At 38.0% G+C, this 21,550-nt stretch overlaps 1 protein-coding gene across 3 annotated transcripts in view; it reads right to left on the reverse strand.

The window, feature by feature from the left end:
• Positions 1–21,550, reverse strand: part of NUP93 (nucleoporin 93) — a 102,841-nt gene that overhangs the window by 59,765 nt on the left and 21,526 nt on the right. For all 3 annotated transcript variants that reach the window (XM_063109389.1, XM_063109387.1, XM_063109388.1), the window contains exon 3: positions 15,931–16,048. In XM_063109389.1, coding sequence (XP_062965459.1) covers positions 15,931–16,048 — 118 coding nt within the window. The remainder of the gene's footprint in view (positions 1–15,930; positions 16,049–21,550) is intronic.

Raw genomic sequence — 21,550 nt, forward strand, 5'->3', positions numbered from 1 at the left:
CATCATATTATTATATTAAAGGCACTAAAACCTTAATTTTTGTGTTTGGTGGTTTTTTTTGGGTTTTGTTTTGTTTTGTTTTGTTTTTTGCTGTACATATTATTTCTGTTATTTGCTAGAAAACAGTAATGAGGCCAGATACTGATAAAAAATAAAAGACTCCTCAATAGAAAGAAAAGAATTACTAAAATTATCCAACCCTCAGTAATTTAAATAAGGGAAAAACAACTGTATTTATTTCATTATTGGGTCAGAATTTCACATTCACTAACATATGCAAAATATAGGTTCCTGAAATTTTTCTATGAAGGAAACTTGTAGTCAAGATTCTATTTCATCATTAATCCCTATTATAAAATTGAATATAGCATTCCTCAAAGCACTAAAAATTTGGCACCAAAATGTAATAAAATTATATTCGAGGATGCAAACCTTAGGGGAAAAAAACTATAAAAGAAAATAACCAGGGCCGAGCCCGTGGTGCACTCGGGAGAGTGCGGCACTGGGAGCGCAGCGACGCTCCCACCGCGGGTTCAGATCCTATATAGGAATGGCCGGTGCACTCACTGGCTGAGTGCCGGTCACGAAAAAGATCAAAAAAAAGAAAGAAAATAACCAGAGTAAAAACTATAAGAGAAATAACAACAAAATAAATTTGAAATAGAAAACACGGTGGTGACCATGGGATTTTGGTTCTACATGATGGGATGGGAGAGGTGAGAGGGGCTCTTGCCTTTCCCTTACCCACCACCACTCCAGGTCAGGACAGACAACCACATCAGGAGAGGGTACAGCCTTGTCTAGGCCCTAGAAACTTACACTGCCCTATAAAATACTGTGTCAGGTTTCCATCCCTGTAATGCACCCTTCTCACCTCTAAAATAGGGACACAAGGATCTATAATTCCAAAACCTTAAAAAAAAAAAAAAAAAAAAAAGGCTGATTTTAAAATCTGCTTTCCCCATACTGCTCTTCTCTCCAGCAGTCTTCCAGTAGAGACATGGGTGAAAATGACTTTAAAAATAATGGTCCAGTTTTATTAACATGCTTCTTAACAGTTAAGTCCTTCCAGCAATCTATTGAGGAGACCAAAATGTTTCCAGTTTACTACCTTGCCATCTTACATCCTTAAGTGGATACTGGGACATTTCAAGTAGCCAAATACCCTCAGGTAAACCCAAAATACTAAAAATATAATAAGGATGAGTACTATATTTTATCCACTTAGGGTAATTAACAAAGCATCATGCACAGGATAAGTACTCAACATAACTGATTAACATATAAATTGGTGAGGGTTGTTATGTTCTGGAAATATCTACACAACTATAAACTGTCAACAGCTTTTTCTGACCATGGTACTTCTTGGCAAATTATCATTCAGAATTTAATCTGGTGAAGTGTTCCTGTAAAGCTGCCTATATATTATTAGAACTTAATCTGGTGATAAGGCTACCCACATATGTTTTCTAAGATCAGGAGGAAAGCATACTGAAGTTGGGAATCAGAATAACTAGCTAGGTTCTAGGTAACTGAGCACAAATCATTCACCTTATGCCTCAGTTTCCTCTTCTGTGAATATGAAAATACCACCAGACCAGTATGAAATAAGAACATTACATATATCTTCATCTGTCTATACAATAGGATTATTCTTCAAAGCAAAGAGAAGCCATTTCAAATGATTTCTAAAACACAGGCTGCACATTTTAATACATTTTTTCAAATATGCAGACTGATTTAGTCTGATTTAGTATTTCCAAGGAAATACTTATTCTGCCTCTCTGTTTTCTCTCATGGCATCTGTTGTTACTAGCAGCTAAGGAAAAGTAAAATCTAATGTCATTAACAGTAGACCCAAGATCCCCAGCACTCATTTAATTGGGGGGTGGAAGAGGAGAGACAGAAGCAAATGAAAAGGTAAACAAAACGAGAACAAGAGGATCGGATCTGGGGAGAAAGGCAGAGAATCGGGTTAATGAATAAAAACAACAAGTCCATCTTTCATCTCTTCTGTCTCCTACTGATGGCAGACGGTATATTTAATCTACTGAGAGAGCAGATTTAAGGCTGCCTTTTGGAATAGTCCATCCATGAATTATTAACATTTCCAGAAGCAATAGCACATCCGCTCACAGCAATGAGAAAGATAATGATGATTAACCAAGATGGGATTATTAATCCCCCACACTTCCCCTTCCTATGTCTCCCTCTCTTCTTCATTCTCCTTTGGGCTCTGACTGCTTTTTAGGTAGTATAGTTTGAACTACAGCCTCAATATCAGATTCAATAACTCCATGGTGAAAAATTATAATTGAAAAATTATAAGCCATAAGGTTTTTTTTAAACACATATAAGCTTTAAACATATATTTTATTGACCACTATGTCCTTGATGAAATAAGGATAAAAACAAAGTCAGTTACAAATTCTTTAAGCTTAAAAGATAAATACACTGCTTTACCAGCTGGTTCTACAGTTTGTTTAGTGAAAATTCAGTGTTAGTCCACAGGTGGATCAAGTTTAAAAGCTGGCAGAGATGCACCAAGGTCAAGAGTTTGGAGCCCCACACTGGCCAGCCATCAAAAAAAATAAAAATAAAAATAAATAATAAAATAAACAAAAGTCGACAGAGATGCCTAAAGAAGCAGGGTTTACTCACACGAGAGAACTGTAATCACTTAACCCAGTGGGTCTCAAAGTGGAGTACTTGTTAAATCACAGGTTCTAGGCCCTACCACAGCGACGCCATCTTTAATATGTGTTCTCCTTCATTTTTCTCCATACCACCAGAGATGTGGATTCAGCAGCTCTGGGGTTGGGCCTGAAAATGTGCATTTCTAACAAGTTCCCAGGTGATGCGGATGCTGCTGGTCTGGGCATCACACTTTAGAACCACTGACCAAAAGCTTCTGTCCGGTTGCCAGAGGCATTCAGGGCATGAGAGGAATAGAGAAGGAAACTCAAACCAATGTGAGCTAGAAAGTTAATACAAAAGACAGAAATGAGATCTGTGCTCTTTTACCTTCCTAATCCCCAGTGAAAAGCCTGGATACCTGAAGGGCTCTGCAAGTTGCTCCAAAATAAACCCCATTCCATAACACTACCCCCTGCCAAAGAGATAGCTGGATGAATAGTTAACAAATGCTGAAAAGCACATATGAGGTTAGAAGTAGAATGATTTACAACTTCATTCCTTAAATATGAGAAACACAAATAAATGTCTCCTATTCCTTGGTCGTTTTCTTCTTCCCTATTATCCCCTCTACTTAGGATTTGGCTTTAACTTATAATCAATCCTCAAATAATGAATAAGTCGTAAAAGTCTCACCCAAACCTCAGTTTACTATGTACTATAACAAAAATAACCTTACATGATCAGCTACCAAAAAAAAAAAAAAACCTTTTACAGATCTTCAATACCAAGTTGAATCAGACACTACAAATCAAAAATAGAAAAGCAGAGGCTTTAGGTGAGGGCCAAAAATAAGGAATGCACTTCGGGTACCAATTAAAAGAGCAAAACATGAGCAAGTTAGCTAAATGGATAAACTAAATTCCTTCTTCAGGGTTTACAAATACAGAAACCAAAGTAATGAGAGCACGTGGGGCAGGGGAGAATCAAGGAAGAGGCCCACCTCTGGTGGACAGCAAGGCCAGGCTGCCACAGAGCCAGTCTCTCCACCAGACCCAGATCAATCTCACACTGAGACTGTGCTCATTCCACAGGGCAAGACAGCCTTGGTGGATGCACTCTGCCAGGCTGCAGGAGCCATTCTACAGTCATGATTTCACAGCTAACACTTAATCAGGAAAAAGGACTAAAAGCCTACCCAACAATGTCCTCTACCTTTCTTCTGCCCCCAGTACCTCTGAGGGATCTGGTACACTCTCATTAGCAATACATTAGCAGGTCCTGATGACAGCCAATTTTAAAAGAGCAAGGGAGGTAGGTAGAAGAGAAGAGAGAGGTGCAAAGAACAGAAAGAAAGCAAGAATGAAAGGAAGAAAGGAGAACATAAAAACAATAAAAAACAGACAAAAAGAATAGACAGGGGAGGGATGGAGTTAAGGAGGGAAAGAGAGAGGGAGGGAGGGATCAGTCATAAAATACAAAGCAGAATAATGGCAAAAACAAAGCAAACAAACAAACAAAAAAACCCTTTCCCCCAATCTGCTCTAAAACCCCTGACATTCTGGTCCACCTAAAGTTTCAAAGATGGCATTTGTTCCAGTTTGCCACTTTGCATTTGCTTGGCAGCAATGACCTACTCAGACAGCATCAACCCAGTTGATACTCTCTGGTGTTACAAATCTCAAGAAACCCTGAGCCCCTTCACGTAAAGGAAAGCAGCAGTAAACTATTTTAGCAGCAGCAACAAACATCAGTATCACTTTCTGTTCCAATGTTTATCTCAGATAGAAAAAGTGAGGTTTATCACCACTCAGTGTGTAGTCTACATTTCCATTCCTACAATCAATTTAATCAACCAGCAAGTCTTTCACATAGGAAGGAATAAATGGAAATGTCATCTCAAAAACAGAAAAATAAACAAGCAAAAAAACAGGTGAAAAATAGTCTCGAAGGAAAAACAGGGAAAAAACATTAAGAAACTCAACTAGAGTTAAGGAACCAGCTTACTGACTTTGCAGAACAGGATAATATGGAATTTACCCAACCAGTCCACTACCTGACGCCTTCCTCAGCAAGGCATGATAAGAATACAGGGCAAGGTATAAAGAATTATCAGGGTTCAACTTCCACCTTTGATAGTAATTAATCCCTCTATCTTGGTCTCAATTTCTTCCCCTTCTAAATAAAGATGATGCCAACATCCATTCAACCCACCTCAAACACAACAGTGAGGAACAAGAGGGTGATGGACAAGCCCACCGAAAAGTATTATACAAATGGAAGGATTATTGATATGCCTCTCAAAGTTCACACAAAATTCTTGGCCTGTTACTTCCCCCTAAATCTTCCAAATTAGGACAAAACCATAGAACTCAATAACTAGCCTTCCCAATGGTTTGAAAGGGATAATGATGTAATAGTTGCTCATGAAATCTGTGTGTCTCAGATCCCTTTTCACACATTAGGAAGCTTTTCCATTACAGAATAAAGGAAAAGACTGCACACCATTTTACAGGAATTGACCACTTCTGTCTGAGTTATGAGGGTAATTCTTATAGTCTATCTCTAACACATCCTTCATGTGCTAATTCCTCACTTCTCTGTTAAAATATATCAATTTTTCTTTCATTTTAAACGAGATATTCTTCTACAATCTCAAGTATCTGGTACAGTTGAACACTCCCGAAATTGTAGGTATTCTAACAACTTCTAGGGACAGTACAACAGTCAAGAAAATGCACTACAGAGTCATTTTCCAAGTTTTCAGAACTAATCATGTCTTACTTTTGTAATTAGGAGGGGAAAGTGAGTTTTATCTTCTAAAGCCATCCAGTTCTCATTCAAAATCCCAGATTTAATGTTTCCTTGTCATCTCACTTCCTTAGCCTTAACTCAAAGGGTGCGGGCATACCCTCTATATTCCAGTCAAGAGGTGCCCACGTTGTGAAAGAAGAGGGTAAAAATTTTTTGCAACCAATGATTATTTTTCCTCCAACCACTTGGCCTCTGCACAGCTCCCTCCATAAGCCAGACAGTGCACCAGCTCCTCAGCTAGACTCTAACTTCAACTCCACACCAGGAGAGTGGCACCAGGCAAATGCTGAGGGCCACTTACATGGGATTGCTTAGCTGTGACCTGTTCTTGAACATCCACCACCACCCCTCTTCAGTTCCCTGCTTAGGCTTCTCTTCATAATTCTGTTACGTTAGTTTTCATTTATTTATAAGAGCCAGTTAGTCCAAAAAGTCCCAATTTGCTTGATGTCAGGCGTTAATATTCTGCTGAATGTCAACTCCTCACATTTATGCAGTCTCCTAGAAATGAATCATTTTGCTGTAGAGAAATTCTTGTATTCTGGAGAACACACACAAAGTTAAGGGCTGTCTGTATCTTTAAAAACCAAATACACATAATACCCTTAGACAGCCAAATTATATTATGCGATGCAAGATTTCAACATTCCGGCACACTGCCAGAGCTTAATGGCCAGTTAGACGCTAAGTAAGGAAATGGGTCTGCATTAAACCTACAAATAAGTCAACAATCAATAGTTCAGTATTACAGTAAAAATTTGATGTGCCCTTTAAATTGCTTCTAGCATCATCCTTCTAACTCAAGCTCAGCTTCAGAAGTGAAACAAAACAAAGATGATTGAGCAAGAAGCTGAATATAATATCTATTCTCACGAGCACGAAGCCTTGGCCTTTTGAAACTAAAAGTTCGGGCCGGCCCGTGGCTCACTCGGGAGAGTGTGGTGCTGATAACACCAAGGCCACGGGTTCAGATCCTATATAGGGATGGCCGGTTAGCTCACTGGCTGAGCGTGGTGCTGACAACACCAAGCCAAGGGTTGAGATCCCCTTACCGAAACTAAAAGTTGCTCCAGGATTTCACAGAAATCTTTTACAGTGTATCTGTAGGGCGGCAAACATGAAAAATAATAGGCTGAGCTTTAGACAGTAAATTAAACTGATGGCTCAGCAAGCAGAAAACTATGGCAAAAAAGCAAGCACCTGGAGATAAACAGATGAAGCAGGTTCGGCCTCCCTGCAAAACTCACCCCCCCCCCCCCCATAAAAGAAAAATCAGCAGGAGTTTGTATCAAGGTTTAGAAAGTATGTTGCAGCTTCTCCCTCAATCAACATTATTTTACTACCGAGCATCTTAAGCATACGTAAGAGCAATGCCTACCACATCCATTCACCTTCCTCTGGCATTGTGGGCTTTCTATATTTTGCTCCAAATGAGGGATCATTATACTTCTACTTCATACTTTCACTAACCTTCCTCCTTCAAATACACTCTTAAAATTCACTCCTTTACTAAAAGAGTCTTAGTCTACAAATAAAATTTAAAACCTTGGAAGCTAGGAGCACAGTATTAAACTCAAATCAACAGAAATTAAGTCTGGAGTTCCTAGTCTCCATAAGCCTTAGGAGTCTCTTCTATGAAATGGGTTTAACAATAAGTATCTGCAGCAGAGAGTTGCTGGGAAGATTAAATAAGGATCCAGAAAGTGCTTAGTACAGCATCTGGACATAAAAAAGTATCTCTCAGTCTGACACAAACTGGGGGGAAAAAACTGGTTTGAGAAGCACTAATTCAGTAAAGTACCTTTTGAATAAATAACACCCACCACCATATTCCTTCAGCACTAAGACATCTGGGGCAGTTTGGGACCTCATCATAGAATGAAGTGTTATATTATAAGTGCCTGTAAATCTTCAAGGATCCACCAGGCCCTGCTCATTTAGAGACAGGTCCTGCTGAGACAGACTAATATGCACTGTTGATAAGAGAGAACCGAATGAGAGAGGACAGAATACTCCTAGAGAATATCACATCAATGTATTTTGGTACTTTGAGCAAATCAAGCATATCATAACCTTCCAAAGCTGTTTCTACCTGTCCCTAGGATAGCAATCACATTTTAAAATAGACAATTTTTTTTTAAAGGAAAGGGAGGAGTAGAGGAAACTCTCCCCCATATCCTTTTATTCATGTCATCCAAAGAAATAAACCAAATTAGGCAGTAATAATAAAAATCAGTCAGTAAATCCACATTCCCACTTACATTCTACTGACCTAACCCTCCCCTTTGTTTTATAAACTAAACAAATAGCCCAGTTCTAGTTGTAAATATGTTTTATAAGACAAGGGTTCTTTCTGAACAATTTCTTGGCAGCTGTGTCACACCCAGCCTGCTCAGCAGATTCTGCTGCAGTGCTTCAAGTGCTGCAGTTTTCTGAAAAGCACAGGCAGGATTTCGCTGATGGCATCTAGGCCTCACAGCCACTCCACAGTGAGAAGCAAGGACTAGCTCTTCTGTCCTCCAAGGTAATTAAAGTGGTGCATGCAACCGCGCTGATCTTGTGATCACTGCAGACCAGTGGCTGTCAGAATCAAGGGCCTCGGCCCCAGCTTGGCTGCCAGCAACCTGGGCTTAGAAAACTTATTCAACCTCTCCATATCTGAAGTGCAAGAAGGAAGCTGAGCATTTGTGAAACAGGAAAAATGCTTTAAAAGAGAGCAATACACACAGGTTCTAAGAGCTCTGTGGCAAAAGAAAATTCTAAGCACAGGTCTTGTCAGTAGAGGATGTTGCCCACCCTATCTACCTGCTTCTTTTCCTGGTCCCCACCAAACAAACAAAAGAAGTAAAACCAAGAATCTCCCCTATCTGAGCCCCTCTATCAGTTCCTTCAGAATGTGGATTTGTAGTGGAGACACTGCAAATCCATGCCCCAAAGGGGCATTTGTAACTGAGGAGCCACACTCTGAAACTACCACGAATCAAAGGAGCCACATCAGGCTGGAAAGGCTTTGGATCAAACATTCCAAAACAGAAATAAGAGATCACAAGGCATTCTGGCAAGCAGATCAAGGTGGCGTACCAGGTCAGTGGCTGTCATCTGAGAATGACAGCCTGATCTACAGTAATGCATTCAATATTCAACAAGGTTTTTACCACCATTTAAATCACTTCCTCTCCAATATCAAACAGTTTAGGAGATAAAAAAGACATGCACATTTCTGGTACTTGAGAGCAAGCAATTTAAAGATGCCGGGCTGAAGATGACAATATATGTTCCTCATCTCCAGAATACTAGGGCATCAGTAGATATTGGCAGGTTAAGAGACAGCTAGTGAAGGAGGGAGGGGATGTCTCAATTCTGTTCAAAGACACCAGAGCTTGGCCAATATTTGAAGTACTCTATTAAAACGTTAGATAAATATTTTAGCCATGGACTTGTTCCAAAATACTCTTACAGAACCATTCCGACTTCTTTAAGTTGGTAATTGATATTCTCTTGCTCACTACGGGGTATAAGAAACCTCTGAGAAGACAAAAAGCTTGTCATTTCCTGCTTGCTCAGAATGCAGTCAGCATCCACTTGCTTGTTCTGAAAGCCTTGCATTCAGGAATAAGTGTGAATGGATAAATAAAATGGCTGAGATCTTGTATACCTGGCTCACATAAAAGCAGTTTTTCACATTTTCCACAACACATTTTTATTCCAAAGTTACCATTTTTAATTCCATTCACCGAATACTTTAATATAATTGCATACTTTGTCCCCAGACCATAATACCTATCTTTTCCCTTATCATGAACAGGCAAAAAAATTAAATCATTTCAGTTCTTACCACAGTAATCAGCATTAGGTTATGTAATTACAAACACAAAACAGGATGGCATATTGGGGTGCCACTGTGAAGACACTACGTTAACAGGTTTACTGGTTTTTACCAGCTCTGAGATTTATACTGCATCAGGGTTGAATGACAAGGAACAGCAAACGTTTATTAAGCGGGAATGATGTGGACACTACTACTGTGTTCACACATGGGACAAAGCCTCGCACAACTACTGACCCTGAACGAGAACAGGGAACAGTAAGATGCGTGTCTTTTCTACATGCAGTTCAGTTACTCTACCAGTCTTGCCCAAAAAAATGTAGCTGTGTTCCAGGAAAGGGCTTTTCTCCAACCATCAAACTTTGAATCCAGTGATAATCAGATTCATTTGCTAGTGAGCCCAAGAGCATTAACTATATGTTGTTTTAAGTCCAGGATAGGCAACTATTACTAGCTGAGAAAGGGTAAGATTCAAAGATCCATTAAAATCCTCTTAAAAACTCAGAATAAAGGTTGCCATGAAATTCCCGTTGATTCTCTTAGAAGCATGAGGAGTATTACAGCAAAGGAGATCAACAAACACAAATGCTTAACTAAAAACCTACACACCATTAGAGTCCACAAAATAGTCTCTTATATTTTTGTATATGTTGAAAACATTAAGAGCAAATTCTTATTCTACCACAGTCCATAGTCCATCAATTTAAAATTTCTAATCATCCAATATAGGCTAAATCATCATTTTGTGCAGAAGAGCCTGACCAAGCATATTAAGAGCAGAAATAAGATGGAAGATAGGTGTGTTTCACCTACTTAAACCATTTCTCAGAATTGTTATACAAATTATCAGTATGCAAATAGATGCAACTCTTAGGAATGAGCCTCATCTCTTCCTTAGATTTCCTAAAGCAGTTCTCGTAAGATCTCTCCTCAGCACACGTTCAGCTGTTTCATTTTCTAGAAACAGATAAAAATGACAGCTGCATTTCTTTAAAAGTAGCCGTAGAATTAAGATACTGTTTACCCATTCAGACTGTACTTTCCCTCAACCGATCTGAGCTAGGGAAACTTTACTGCACTTTTTTCTCAGTATTAATATTTTGCCAGTAATATTCCTGAGGATCTGCTATTAGCACACTGATTATTCTAGGCAAGTCTGACCCTCTTTCCAACAAACTGCCACAGTATTTCTGCAACCTGTTCCCAACCAACAACTTGCCAGTATTACAAACACACGATTAGTAAGCAACACAACCACTTTTCCTCTTATCTGTTATATACAGCTTAATTCTGAAGATAGAAAATTAAAAGATAAACTACAAAAATAACAATCTAGATGATAAGGGGTTACAACACCACTGATTCATTTTTATACTTACCAGAGCTATTTCGTTTCTTCTCACTATTTAAAAGATAAACTAAGAGTGGTTTGAGTATATACATCCAAGGACAGAAAAAGGAAGGAAATAATGAATATTTTATTATAGTGTGGTAAGCAAAACAAGTTTTTAACAAGTCAGTTATCATTGCACCATTAGTCTTACATGAGATAGATCAATTTCCCTGATTCTAATTTTCTTGTGGTTACTTTATCCTCTGTTTTAGACTTCTTTTTCTCTTTACCCATACAGAGAAGATTTTGGTCTGGACATTTAAGCAGATTATGGAATCCTTCAGAATAGGGTCTCTCTCTCTCTCTTTTTTGGTAGAAGGGGCTGAATTTTCACTTATCTAAGATTAGAATTGGTTGCTAAGTGAATTCCAACAACATACTCTAGATTTCTGTTTACTACAACTTTCAGAAAGTTCTGTCTTAATATTTGGAGGCCTTGAGGAAGAGAGATCTGAGAAGTCTATGGAAGAGGTGGCATCTAAGGAAAGCTTTATAGTCTTAGACTGAAATTAGGGCTTAGACATTCTAGAGGTGCAACTCCAGGCTAAGGAAAGGTGGTGAGCAAAGGCCTGAATTATAAAAGAAAAAAGAAAGGGTTGGACAACCTGGCCGGCTGAAGCACAGAATAAATAGATACAAGGCAGGTCCCTCCTACCTTGGAAAAGTGCCACAATTTAATTCTACTATACTTACCCTAAAAACTACGTATTTAATACTTTAAAAAGCAAACTATTTCTAACTGAAAAATATCTCTACAGAAATCTCTCAAACACATTACAGAGTGTTACCCTTTTTAGAGGGAATAACTATTATTGAACTCTGGTATCATGCACTTTTCTCTTGGTCCTGGGGGTCTCAGGATGCAGGGCTACAAGTAGCCTCTGCCAGGAGTCCCCCAGCAGCAGGGCCACACTCAGCCCTGCCAACAGAGTGCAGCGAGGTGAGTTGCTCAGGGCACACCTTGAGCTAGGGGCTGCCACCTAGGGAGGTGGGCAACCAGAAACCGGACAAAGTTCTGGGGCTTAGCACATGCACTAAGCAACTTTCTTGTCTACAGGCATGTATTATCTATGTTTTAGCCAGCTGTAAGCCCCTCCCATACCTCCCCGTCTCCTAGGTAACTCAATAGGAAGTTTGTGGTTTGCGGTTAAGCCTTGCGAATTCTTGCTGACCCAGTCTATTTGCATTTATGCTGATTCAGTCTAAATCCTAGAGAGCAAGAGTCCCTTCATCTTTAACATGTGTTCTGCTTCATTTTCCTCCAGTATCAGACAGGAGTAGTAAGCCTCATTCCCCAAATGCCAGAAAGAGAATGTTGAGGATGAGACCAGATACTTGATTTGGGCTTACAGTCCACCAGGAACAAACAGTAATAGATGCTTTATTCCAATTCTCAATATGGCTGTAAAATGAGAGTTAACTTTGAAGATGTTCCATTATTTACAGTCAGAGTTTTAGGGGCCGGCCGGTGGCTCGCTCGGGAGAGTGCGGTGCTGCTACAGTCAGAGTTTTAAAATTTCTGGCACTATAACAGGCTGAAGTGTGCCTCCCCAAATGATATGTCCAAATCCTAACCCCTACTACTTATACATGTGACCTTCTTTGAAAATAGAATCTTTGCAAATGTAATTAAATTAAGGATCCTGAGAGGAAATCATCCTGGATTTAGGGTGAACCCTAAACCCAATGACTGGTGTCCTTAGAAGAGACAGCAAGAGCAGATTTGACACACACACACAAGGAAGAACTTGTGAAGGAGAATGCCAGGAGCCACCAGAAGCTAAAAGAGGAAACATTCTCCCCCAGAGCCTACGGAGGGAGTGTAGTCATGCCAACACCTTGATTTCAAAGTTCTGGACTCCAGACTGTGAGAGAATAAATTTCTGTTGTTTTAAGACACCAGGTTTGTGGTAATTTGTTGTGGCATCCCTAGGAATCTAATAAAGTATGTTTAGCAATAATATTATTGCTTTGGTCTAATGCTATTTGGAAATATCATAGCCTAATGCTGGGAAACTGCAGCTCCCATTTTTACAGCCAACTCAGGCTATTTTTGCACAGCCTTCTTGAAATATACATGCAAGCTAGCAAAAAAGCTCAGAATATAATTAAACTATGTAAATTTGTACTTTATTATTATATAATACACTTCATCCATAGTACATTAGGTCTGTTCAAATCACAGTAAAAATGTACAATCTGTCCTCAATATTTTTCTCTCCAAAAACAGAAGTGAGCAAGAAGTGGGTCTCTGTGACTAAACTTATACTCCCAAGCACCACAAAGTCAATTTGAATAGATCAGTATAGTTGTTTTAGCAGCATGTCCTGTTAAGCTATTGCTCTTCACCTACAAATTTGTAGGCCTTCTTTACGACTGTTTCCAAAAAATAAAATCAATAAACATTTTTTAAAAATTCTATTAAGTATCATCCACACATATATTTAAGTGGGTTTTTAAAAAATATATTACCTTTGCTGGCCACAGCAATTTTTAAAAAATGCATTCTCGGGCCGGCCTGTGGCTCATTTGGGAGAGTGCGGTGCTGTTAACACCAAGGCCACGGGTTCGGATTCTATAAAGGGATGGCTGGTTCACTCACTGGCTGAGTGTGGTGCTAAGAACACCAAGCCAAGGGTTAAGATCCCCTTACCGGTCATCTTTAAAAAAAAATAAAAAAATGCATTCTCAATGTATGCCAATATCACTGATTATGACATACAACAAAACAGTAACAACAAAGACCCATATTAATTTCAACCTCCATTAGAAACAGAAGGAAATATAATCAATGTTTACCAAATAGAAAAGGACAATCTATACGTGGAAAAAGGCCTTTTTAAGCTTATAAGTAATGCAAACAATGGATTGTACAAAGTCCTGGACAGCATCTGCCAAAGGATGCATCAGCATTTCTGTTTATAAACAGTACTTTATGGGTCTTATAAATTGACATAATAATTTCACTCTGATACTCGGCACAGAGGATTAGGGTGCCTTCTCATCTCAAAAAAAAAAACATGCACTGGGTGAAAAACAAACGTTCATATATAAAAGTCCATCAGATTTATGATATGTGAATTCTATCCCCAATAAAGCTATTAAAATAAATGGAGAAAAGTCCATCAAATACTATATCTGGCTTTTCTAAAAACAAATAATTGAAAATGTCCTAATTTACTCTTCTTAAATAACCAATGCATTATGAGAAGAATTAAAAGGAGGACCACTCCATGCTTTAAGTGTGCAAGCTGGCTTGGCTCTTATTCTTGGCTACTAAATAAGAAGTTAGGCAAGGACACAATACCACTGTGTATATAGGAAGTTTAAGCAGAGGTCAGATGAGTCACACAATATAACTTTAAAATCTCCAATCCCTATTGATAAAATAGAGTCATCTCCGATCAGGCCAAAGTCTCAGCCTTTTAGATAAAAGCTAAAATTTCTCCTTTAAGAATTGCTGACAAGATAAAGTCAACAGAGGACTTATTTCAAAACTAGTTAAGTCTTAAACCATTACTTTTTAAGGTCCAAATAATCAATTCCCAATTAACCAAAAGTTATCTTGGACTGACCGTTTTGCATTTTTGAAGCTATTCTAGAAAAGGCCAACTGCGAGGTGAAATTTTGAAATGGAAGCATCCCTAGTCTCAAAGTTCAAAGATTTCCCAGTGGTACAGAACTAAAAAACACTTAGCCGTGCTAATTCCAAATTAAGAAATTCTCTTTGATATGACTAAGCATGCACTGCTAGGAAACCATCTATTGGGGGTGCTGAAGGAGGGTGTTCTTGCATTAAAGTACAAGGTTAGAAGAGATGATCACTACAACACAATACATTTATAAATTCATCAATATCTCAAGGTAAAAAATGAAGCACCACATCAGTGGAAATGCATGAAGGGCATCACTAAATGTTGCCTAATGTTCCAAACAGGTATTCCAAGAATGCCAAAGACAACTGTAAAAGCAGTTAGTTTTTCAAATAAACAACTTCTTTGGTATTTTCAACGTTAAACACACTCAAATGAAAAAACAAAAAAGACCTTCCGATGTCATTTCTTTCCACACTATTAGGAATGCTCCCAAAATATATGGTGATTATTCAAATTATTTAAACTCTGACCCATTCTTCCCACCTCATCACTATTATAAGTATTTGTTTATAGAGCAATAAACAGTTGCAATGCGGGGAGATGGGTGTGACAAAAATTTTTTTAAAAAAAAGTTAAGTATGCATGCCATTTTAAGATTACATGGAAATGAGAAGCCATCTATAATTTGACAGGCAAACACAATTTAACATATAAAACTGGAGAAAAACTGATTTCCATAGTTCGGGAACATATCAATAACAGGAAAATCTATGAATATGTATAATTATTCAATTCACAACTCAATTATACAGTTTTAGGTTTTTAAACTGAAATAAATGCAGTAGAAACACAGCCATTATATGGACTAAAAGAGTTCTTGGGAAAGGAAATACGGTAGAGTATTAATTCAAAATGAGCCCAAATAACAACACAATTATTTCCCATTTCTACTAGGATTTGCCTTTGCAGGATATGTGTCCTTTCAGTTCAAAGGTAAATTGATGATAAATATGGTACCCCACTGTCCCTTCACTTTAACCCAAATAAACTGTTCCAATTCCTCAAAGCTAAATGGACAATTTTTTTCTGCAACAATTTTATCAGTGTCTGATTAGATTAAAATAGCTATCAATTGCTGGTGGCATGTTAGGTTAAATGAGACTGGAGTGCTCTATGAGACCATTTCCTGGTGCCACTATGCAGCCAAATACCTCCTGGAAATCAGTGAGTGGTTTTCAGTGAATAGTACTCTAAGTTTTCCCCAGCTCTTTGCCAACCAATACAAGCAAGATGCAGAAAATAAACATGAAAGATGAACAGTAAAATTACTTGAGATCTAGTAAAGAAAGAGAAACTTAAACTAATGTCTCTGTACTTTGGATTAAGCTCAAGGAAGGAAGAGAAATCTGATCTCATAATTACAATAATGTAAAAAGTGCAGGTTGGAATTGCTTTCTTAAATTCATCTATGTAAAACACTCTGAAAATAACCCAATGACCCCCACTATACCTCCAAAGCTGAGTATCCTGTTCTCTTAATATCTGAGGAAGAAGAAAATTAACAAAGAAAACCGGAATCCCTAAATTAGCTGGTCGACAAAGGGCAGGGACTTCAGTTTAGGTTGCGTGCTTGGGGTTCCACCTGCACCATATCTGGCACCTCTTACCTGAATGTCCGTGTCCTTCACAGGCTCAAGAGGCTCAAAAGTAGTGGCAGCACTGAGGCTCTCCAATCGCTGGGAAATGTGGGAAATGTCAAGTCCCCGAGACCCGAGGAGAACTGACCTATATGGGGATATAGGGCAGGGAGACAAAGGTGAAGAAAAAAAAGTAGGATTAGGACATCTAATGTGCTTCATAAAATACCAGAGAGTATTTTTATTCAAAACTTCCTATATACTGGGCAGGCACTTTTATATGGCTGTTTTATACCTTTCCATAAAGATCTATCACTTGGAATAAGAGACAGAATAGTGCACTTGGCAGTAAGAGAGATCCGAGTTCTGATCATACCTGAGAGCCTTGTCTAGAATAAAACAATAATACTACCAGAGGCTAGATAGCACCAAACACTTTACAGTAAAGAAGCCCATGAGGAAGATGCTATTATTGATCCCCATTTTATACATGGGGGAACTACAGTGCAAAGAGGTTAACCAACTTGTCCAAAATCATAGAGCCAGTAAGTGGCACAGTTAGGTCCCTTAGTTCTAGAGTACAAACTTTTAATCACCATCCTATACTTACAACCTCTATCAAGACACATATAGTGAACTACAAAATTTTAGAAGTTTGAGGAGTAACATAATCCAAACTTCATTCATTAGTTGAGGAAACTAAAAGTCCAGGGAAGTCAATGATTTGCCCAAGGGCAGTCAAACCGGAATCTAAGGCCAGTTCTCCCTGGCTTCTCTTCAAACGCCACGTCCAAAACATCTTCAAGTTCCCTCTCTGCGACCTAGCCCAATAACATAGGAGGCTGTCATCAGACCAATATATGCTTTCAAAGAGAAATGGGAATAAAGCCAGCTATATTTCTACTCATCTGGGGCAATGTAACAGTGAAGAGGTGGGAAAAAAAAAAAAGAAAAGAAAAGAAAAAGAACATTAGAGAACATTAGAACACTTTCTGGGAGAAAGAAACTTAGTGGCATTAAATTAATTTTTCAGACTATTGTTTTTGGATTACGATTTAGTAACAAAAATCCCACTGACAAAGTTTGTGTTCACTTTGAGTAACTTTAGAAGAAGCTATAACATTTGGCACTACAAATAACCCTAACATCTACAGGTGTAACACCCAAGATTTTCAATCCTGAACTAACGCTTATTGGAGAAGAGAAATGATTTCCAACGTTTAGTTCTTTTCTCATCAACACTACAACAGATTATGTTCACCCAGAGGGCTCCTCCCTATAGATTTTTGTCTCCTCCAGGTCAACTCTGATGCCATCCCTGGGGCTTCTCTCCAGGCTATCTTATCAGATAGATAATCTTCCCTCTTTCTTCTAACAATTCTTAATAGTTACCTTTCTAATACACTGCTTCTCAGCTCCGGTTGCACATTAGAATCACGGCCGCAACTTTCCTCCCAACAATTCTGATTAGTCTTAGGTGAAGCCTGGTGCATGGGTGTTAATATAATGCCCTCCCTCCTTTTTTCATAACAGCTTTACTGAGATATTAATTCACATGTCATACAATTCACCATTTAAAGTATACAATTCAGTGATTTTTCAGTATATTCATAAAGTTATATAACCATCACCACAATCAATTTTAGAATATTTTATCACCTCCCTGAAAACAACCTCTACCCATGAGCAGTGATTTCCCATTTGCCCCAAAACCTCACCCCTACCACCTGGCAGTCACTAATTTACTTTCTGTCTCTACAGATTTGCCTATTCTGGACATTGCACATAAATGGAATCATACAATATATATCCTTTTGTTACTGACTCCTTTCACTTAGTATAATGCTTTCAAGCTTCACCCATGTTGGAGCATATATTAGTATTTCATTCCTTTTTATTACCAAATAGTATTCCATTGTACAACTATGTCACATTTTATGTACCCATTCATCAGTTGACAGACATTTAGGTCGTTTCCACTTTTTGGCTATTACAGAAAATGCTGCCATGGACATTTATGCATAAGTTTTTGTGAGAATATATGTTTCCAATTCTCTTGGGTATTTACTTAGGAGTAGAATTGCTGGGTCACATGGTAACTCTATGTTTAATCTTTTGAGGAACTGCCAGACTATTTTCAAAGCAGCTACATCATTTTATATTCCCACTAGCAATGCATGAGGGTTCCAATTTTTTCTACATACTTGCCAACACTTGTTATTATCTGTCTTTTTGACTATAGTCCTAGTGGGCATCCCTTTTTTAAGCTCCTGTAAAAAAAAATTTTAAATGCAAAATTAATAAACTTCCTTGTATCCATCACCAAGCTTCAACAATTTGCATGTTGTAGTCAATCATGTTTCATCCATATCCCTACCTATTTTCCTCTATCGCCCAAATTGTTCTGAAGTAAATCCAGGATATCCTTCAATTATTTCATAATTTTTAAATCTGTATTTGTTTCAATATACTCCAAATAAGGTATCTACTTGTGAATGATTGATATGCCTCTTAAATCTCTTTTAATATAAAGGTTGTCCCTTCATCTCATCTTTTTTTCATATAATTTCTTTGTTGAAGATTCTGAATTATTTATCATGTAAAGCAGTGTTACTCAAGCTTTAAATGAACATGTGAAACACCTGGGAAGCTTGTTAAAACGCAGATTCTGATTCAACAGGTCAGGAATGGGGCCTGAGAGTCTCCATTTCTAAAAAGCTCATGGGTGATGCTGATGCAGTTGACCCATGGACTACACTCAAAGTAGCAAAGATTTGGTTTCCTACAGAACAGGTTTTACTGATTGAATCCCCAGGATGTCATTTAACACGTTCCTCTGTTCTCTGTATTTCCTGTAAACTGAAAGTAAACTCTAAAGTTTTGATTAGATCAGGCACCATTTTTTTTTTTTTTTTGCTTAGATTACTTCATACTTTCATCAAGAGGTATGTAATGTCTCGTTAACTACTTGGAATGTTTGCAGTCATTGATAATCATTGCTTAGATCCATTAATTCCTTTGGGGTTGCAAGATGGTGGTATTTTAATTCTACCTTCATTAGCTATAACACTTCCATTCAGAGAAATTCCTTTCATCTACTATATGATTACCCTGAATGAGTTGGTTCTCTAGTATCCTCCAAAAGTGACCGATGAGTTTCGTTTTAGTACCATTACGAATTTAAACATATTTGAAATGTTTCAATCCATTGTAGTCATTTTCCTTATTAATGAACCAATCATCTTTGAACAGTAGAAGCCTCTTCAAGTTGGTTTCTGAGTTCTTTTGACATGACTCAAGTAGGCTTTAACAGCTTCTTTGCTACCTGGTATGACAAGATATTTCATGTTCATCTTATACAGTTGTGCCTCAGACCTGGAATCAGCCAACTCTACAAAGAGCTCTAGATGTCTTTATTTAAAGGCAACTATCTGGGCACTAGGATTGCTCATTGCTACCTTGTTTCAAGGCTTTTTCAATAGCCAAAGCTAGAAATTGAGTTTTTACTGTGGTTTTAGTTTTCTTCAGATAAATTACATGATGAGTTCATAGCGATACTTCCAATTCAAAATTAAGAACACAGGGTTTTGGTTCATTTAGCTTCATAAATTTTCCATCTGTACCTTTTTCTCAAACCAAAAACCCTAGTTCTCAACATCACTGCCATAATAAGTAATTGGCTTTATCATACAATATACACACAACAGCCTCCAAATAACAATAACAACCCTTCACCAACAATACTGATTACTGAAGACGGATTAAAATGTTACTTGGAACTGTTCGTCTCTGTGTGGTTATGTCATCAACTGGATAAACATTTAGGTTCATTTGTTTTATTTTCAATTTTTAGGAATTCCTTTTTTGAAATTTAATTTTGTTTTATAAGTATGTTAAATTTTTACATAGTTCCAAAGTCAAATCTACAAAAAAAAAGGTCATTGTCTTCACCTTATTCCTTCCTTTTTCCTGTAGGTATAAGCTTTTGTTTACCTTCTGTATTAAACATGCCTTTTTATTTTCTGTATTTCATGCTTTGACATCTGGGGCCTTGCCAACACTGGGGGGACTGCCTTTCCCAGGGTTAGCTAATTCCTAGAGATAGCAAACAACCACCCTGCAAGCACATCTTTCGTATGCAAACCAATCAATCAAGAGCCAATACCCCAACAACCTCCTTCCTCCTTTATCGAATTCTCATATGGCTCTCACGTTCTGGGCCACTATCCCTGTCCTAATCATCCCAGGACCAGGTACCAGATAACACAAAACAGTCCCATACCCCAGAGCCTATTGAAATTGTTCAAACTAGCCAATCCTAAACCTGCTTACCCTGCCTTACGTTGCCTTCCTGCAGGAACCACAATAAAGGCTACTGCCCACATTTTCCCCTCGCTTCCTCTCCCTCCTGATCAACCCCAGTACTTCCCTATGTGGCCCAGTGGTGTACCACACTCCTGTTTCTAGGGATCTGTAAGTAAAAACTTCTTCCTTTATGACAGTCATTTACCTACATGTCTTACCATACCTGATTAAAAGAAATTCTGGGTAATTTAAAACCCTTTGTTTCTCTTTCACCAGCAAATATGTATATACATTTGTATCACCTGCTTCTTTAAAACAGCTTTATTGAGATATAATTCACATACTATGTAATTGGCCCATTTAAAGTGTATAATTCAGTGTTTTTAGTATAATCACCATTTGTGACTCACCATTACCACAATCGATTTTAGAACATTTTCATCATACCAAAAAGAAAGCCCCTACCCATCAGCAATCACTTCCCATGTTCTCTCACCCATTCACTCTCAGCCCCTGGCAACCACTAATCTATTTTCTATCTCTATAGATTTGCCTACTCTGGAATCATAGTGGAATCATACAATATCTAGTCCTACATGACTGGCTTGTTTCACTTAGCATAATGCTTTCAAGGTTCATTCATTTTGAAGTATGTATTACTACTTTCCTTTTTATTGCCAAATGATATTCCATTGTATGAGTATGCCACATTTTATGTATCCATGCATCAGTTGATGGATATTTGGGTTGTTTCCATTTCCTGGCTATTATGAAAAATGCTGCAACGGACATTCATGTACAAGTTTTTGTGTAGACAAATGTTTCACCTCTTGGGAATACACTTAGGAATGAAACTGCTGGGTCATGTGGTAACTCTATATTTAACCTTTTGAGGAACTGCTGGACTATTTTCCAAAGTAGCTGAACCACTACACATTCCCACCAACAGAATACGAAGGTTCCATTTTTTTCCACATCCTTGTCAACACCTATTATTACTGCATATGTCTTTTTGTTTATAGTTATTCCTGTAGGTGTAAAGTGGTTATCTCACTGTGTTTTTGATTTGCATTTCCCTGATGGCGGAAGCCATCATGAAAAGATACAGAGCATCTTTTCATTTGCTTATAGGACAAAGATCTTTTTGCCCATTTTTTAGTTAAGTTATTTGTCTTTTTATTATTAAGTTCTAAGAGTTTTTTACATATTGTAGATACGAGTCCCTTAGGACACATATAATCTGCAAATATTTTCTCCCATTCTGTGGGTTGTTTTTTCACTTTCTTGATAGTGACCTCTGAAGCACAAGTCTTTAATTTTGATGAAGCTCAGTTGATCTATTTAC

Source organism: Cynocephalus volans, chromosome 10, assembly GCF_027409185.1.
Source record: "Cynocephalus volans isolate mCynVol1 chromosome 10, mCynVol1.pri, whole genome shotgun sequence".
In the NCBI taxonomy this organism is placed as follows: Eukaryota; Metazoa; Chordata; class Mammalia; order Dermoptera; family Cynocephalidae; genus Cynocephalus; species Cynocephalus volans.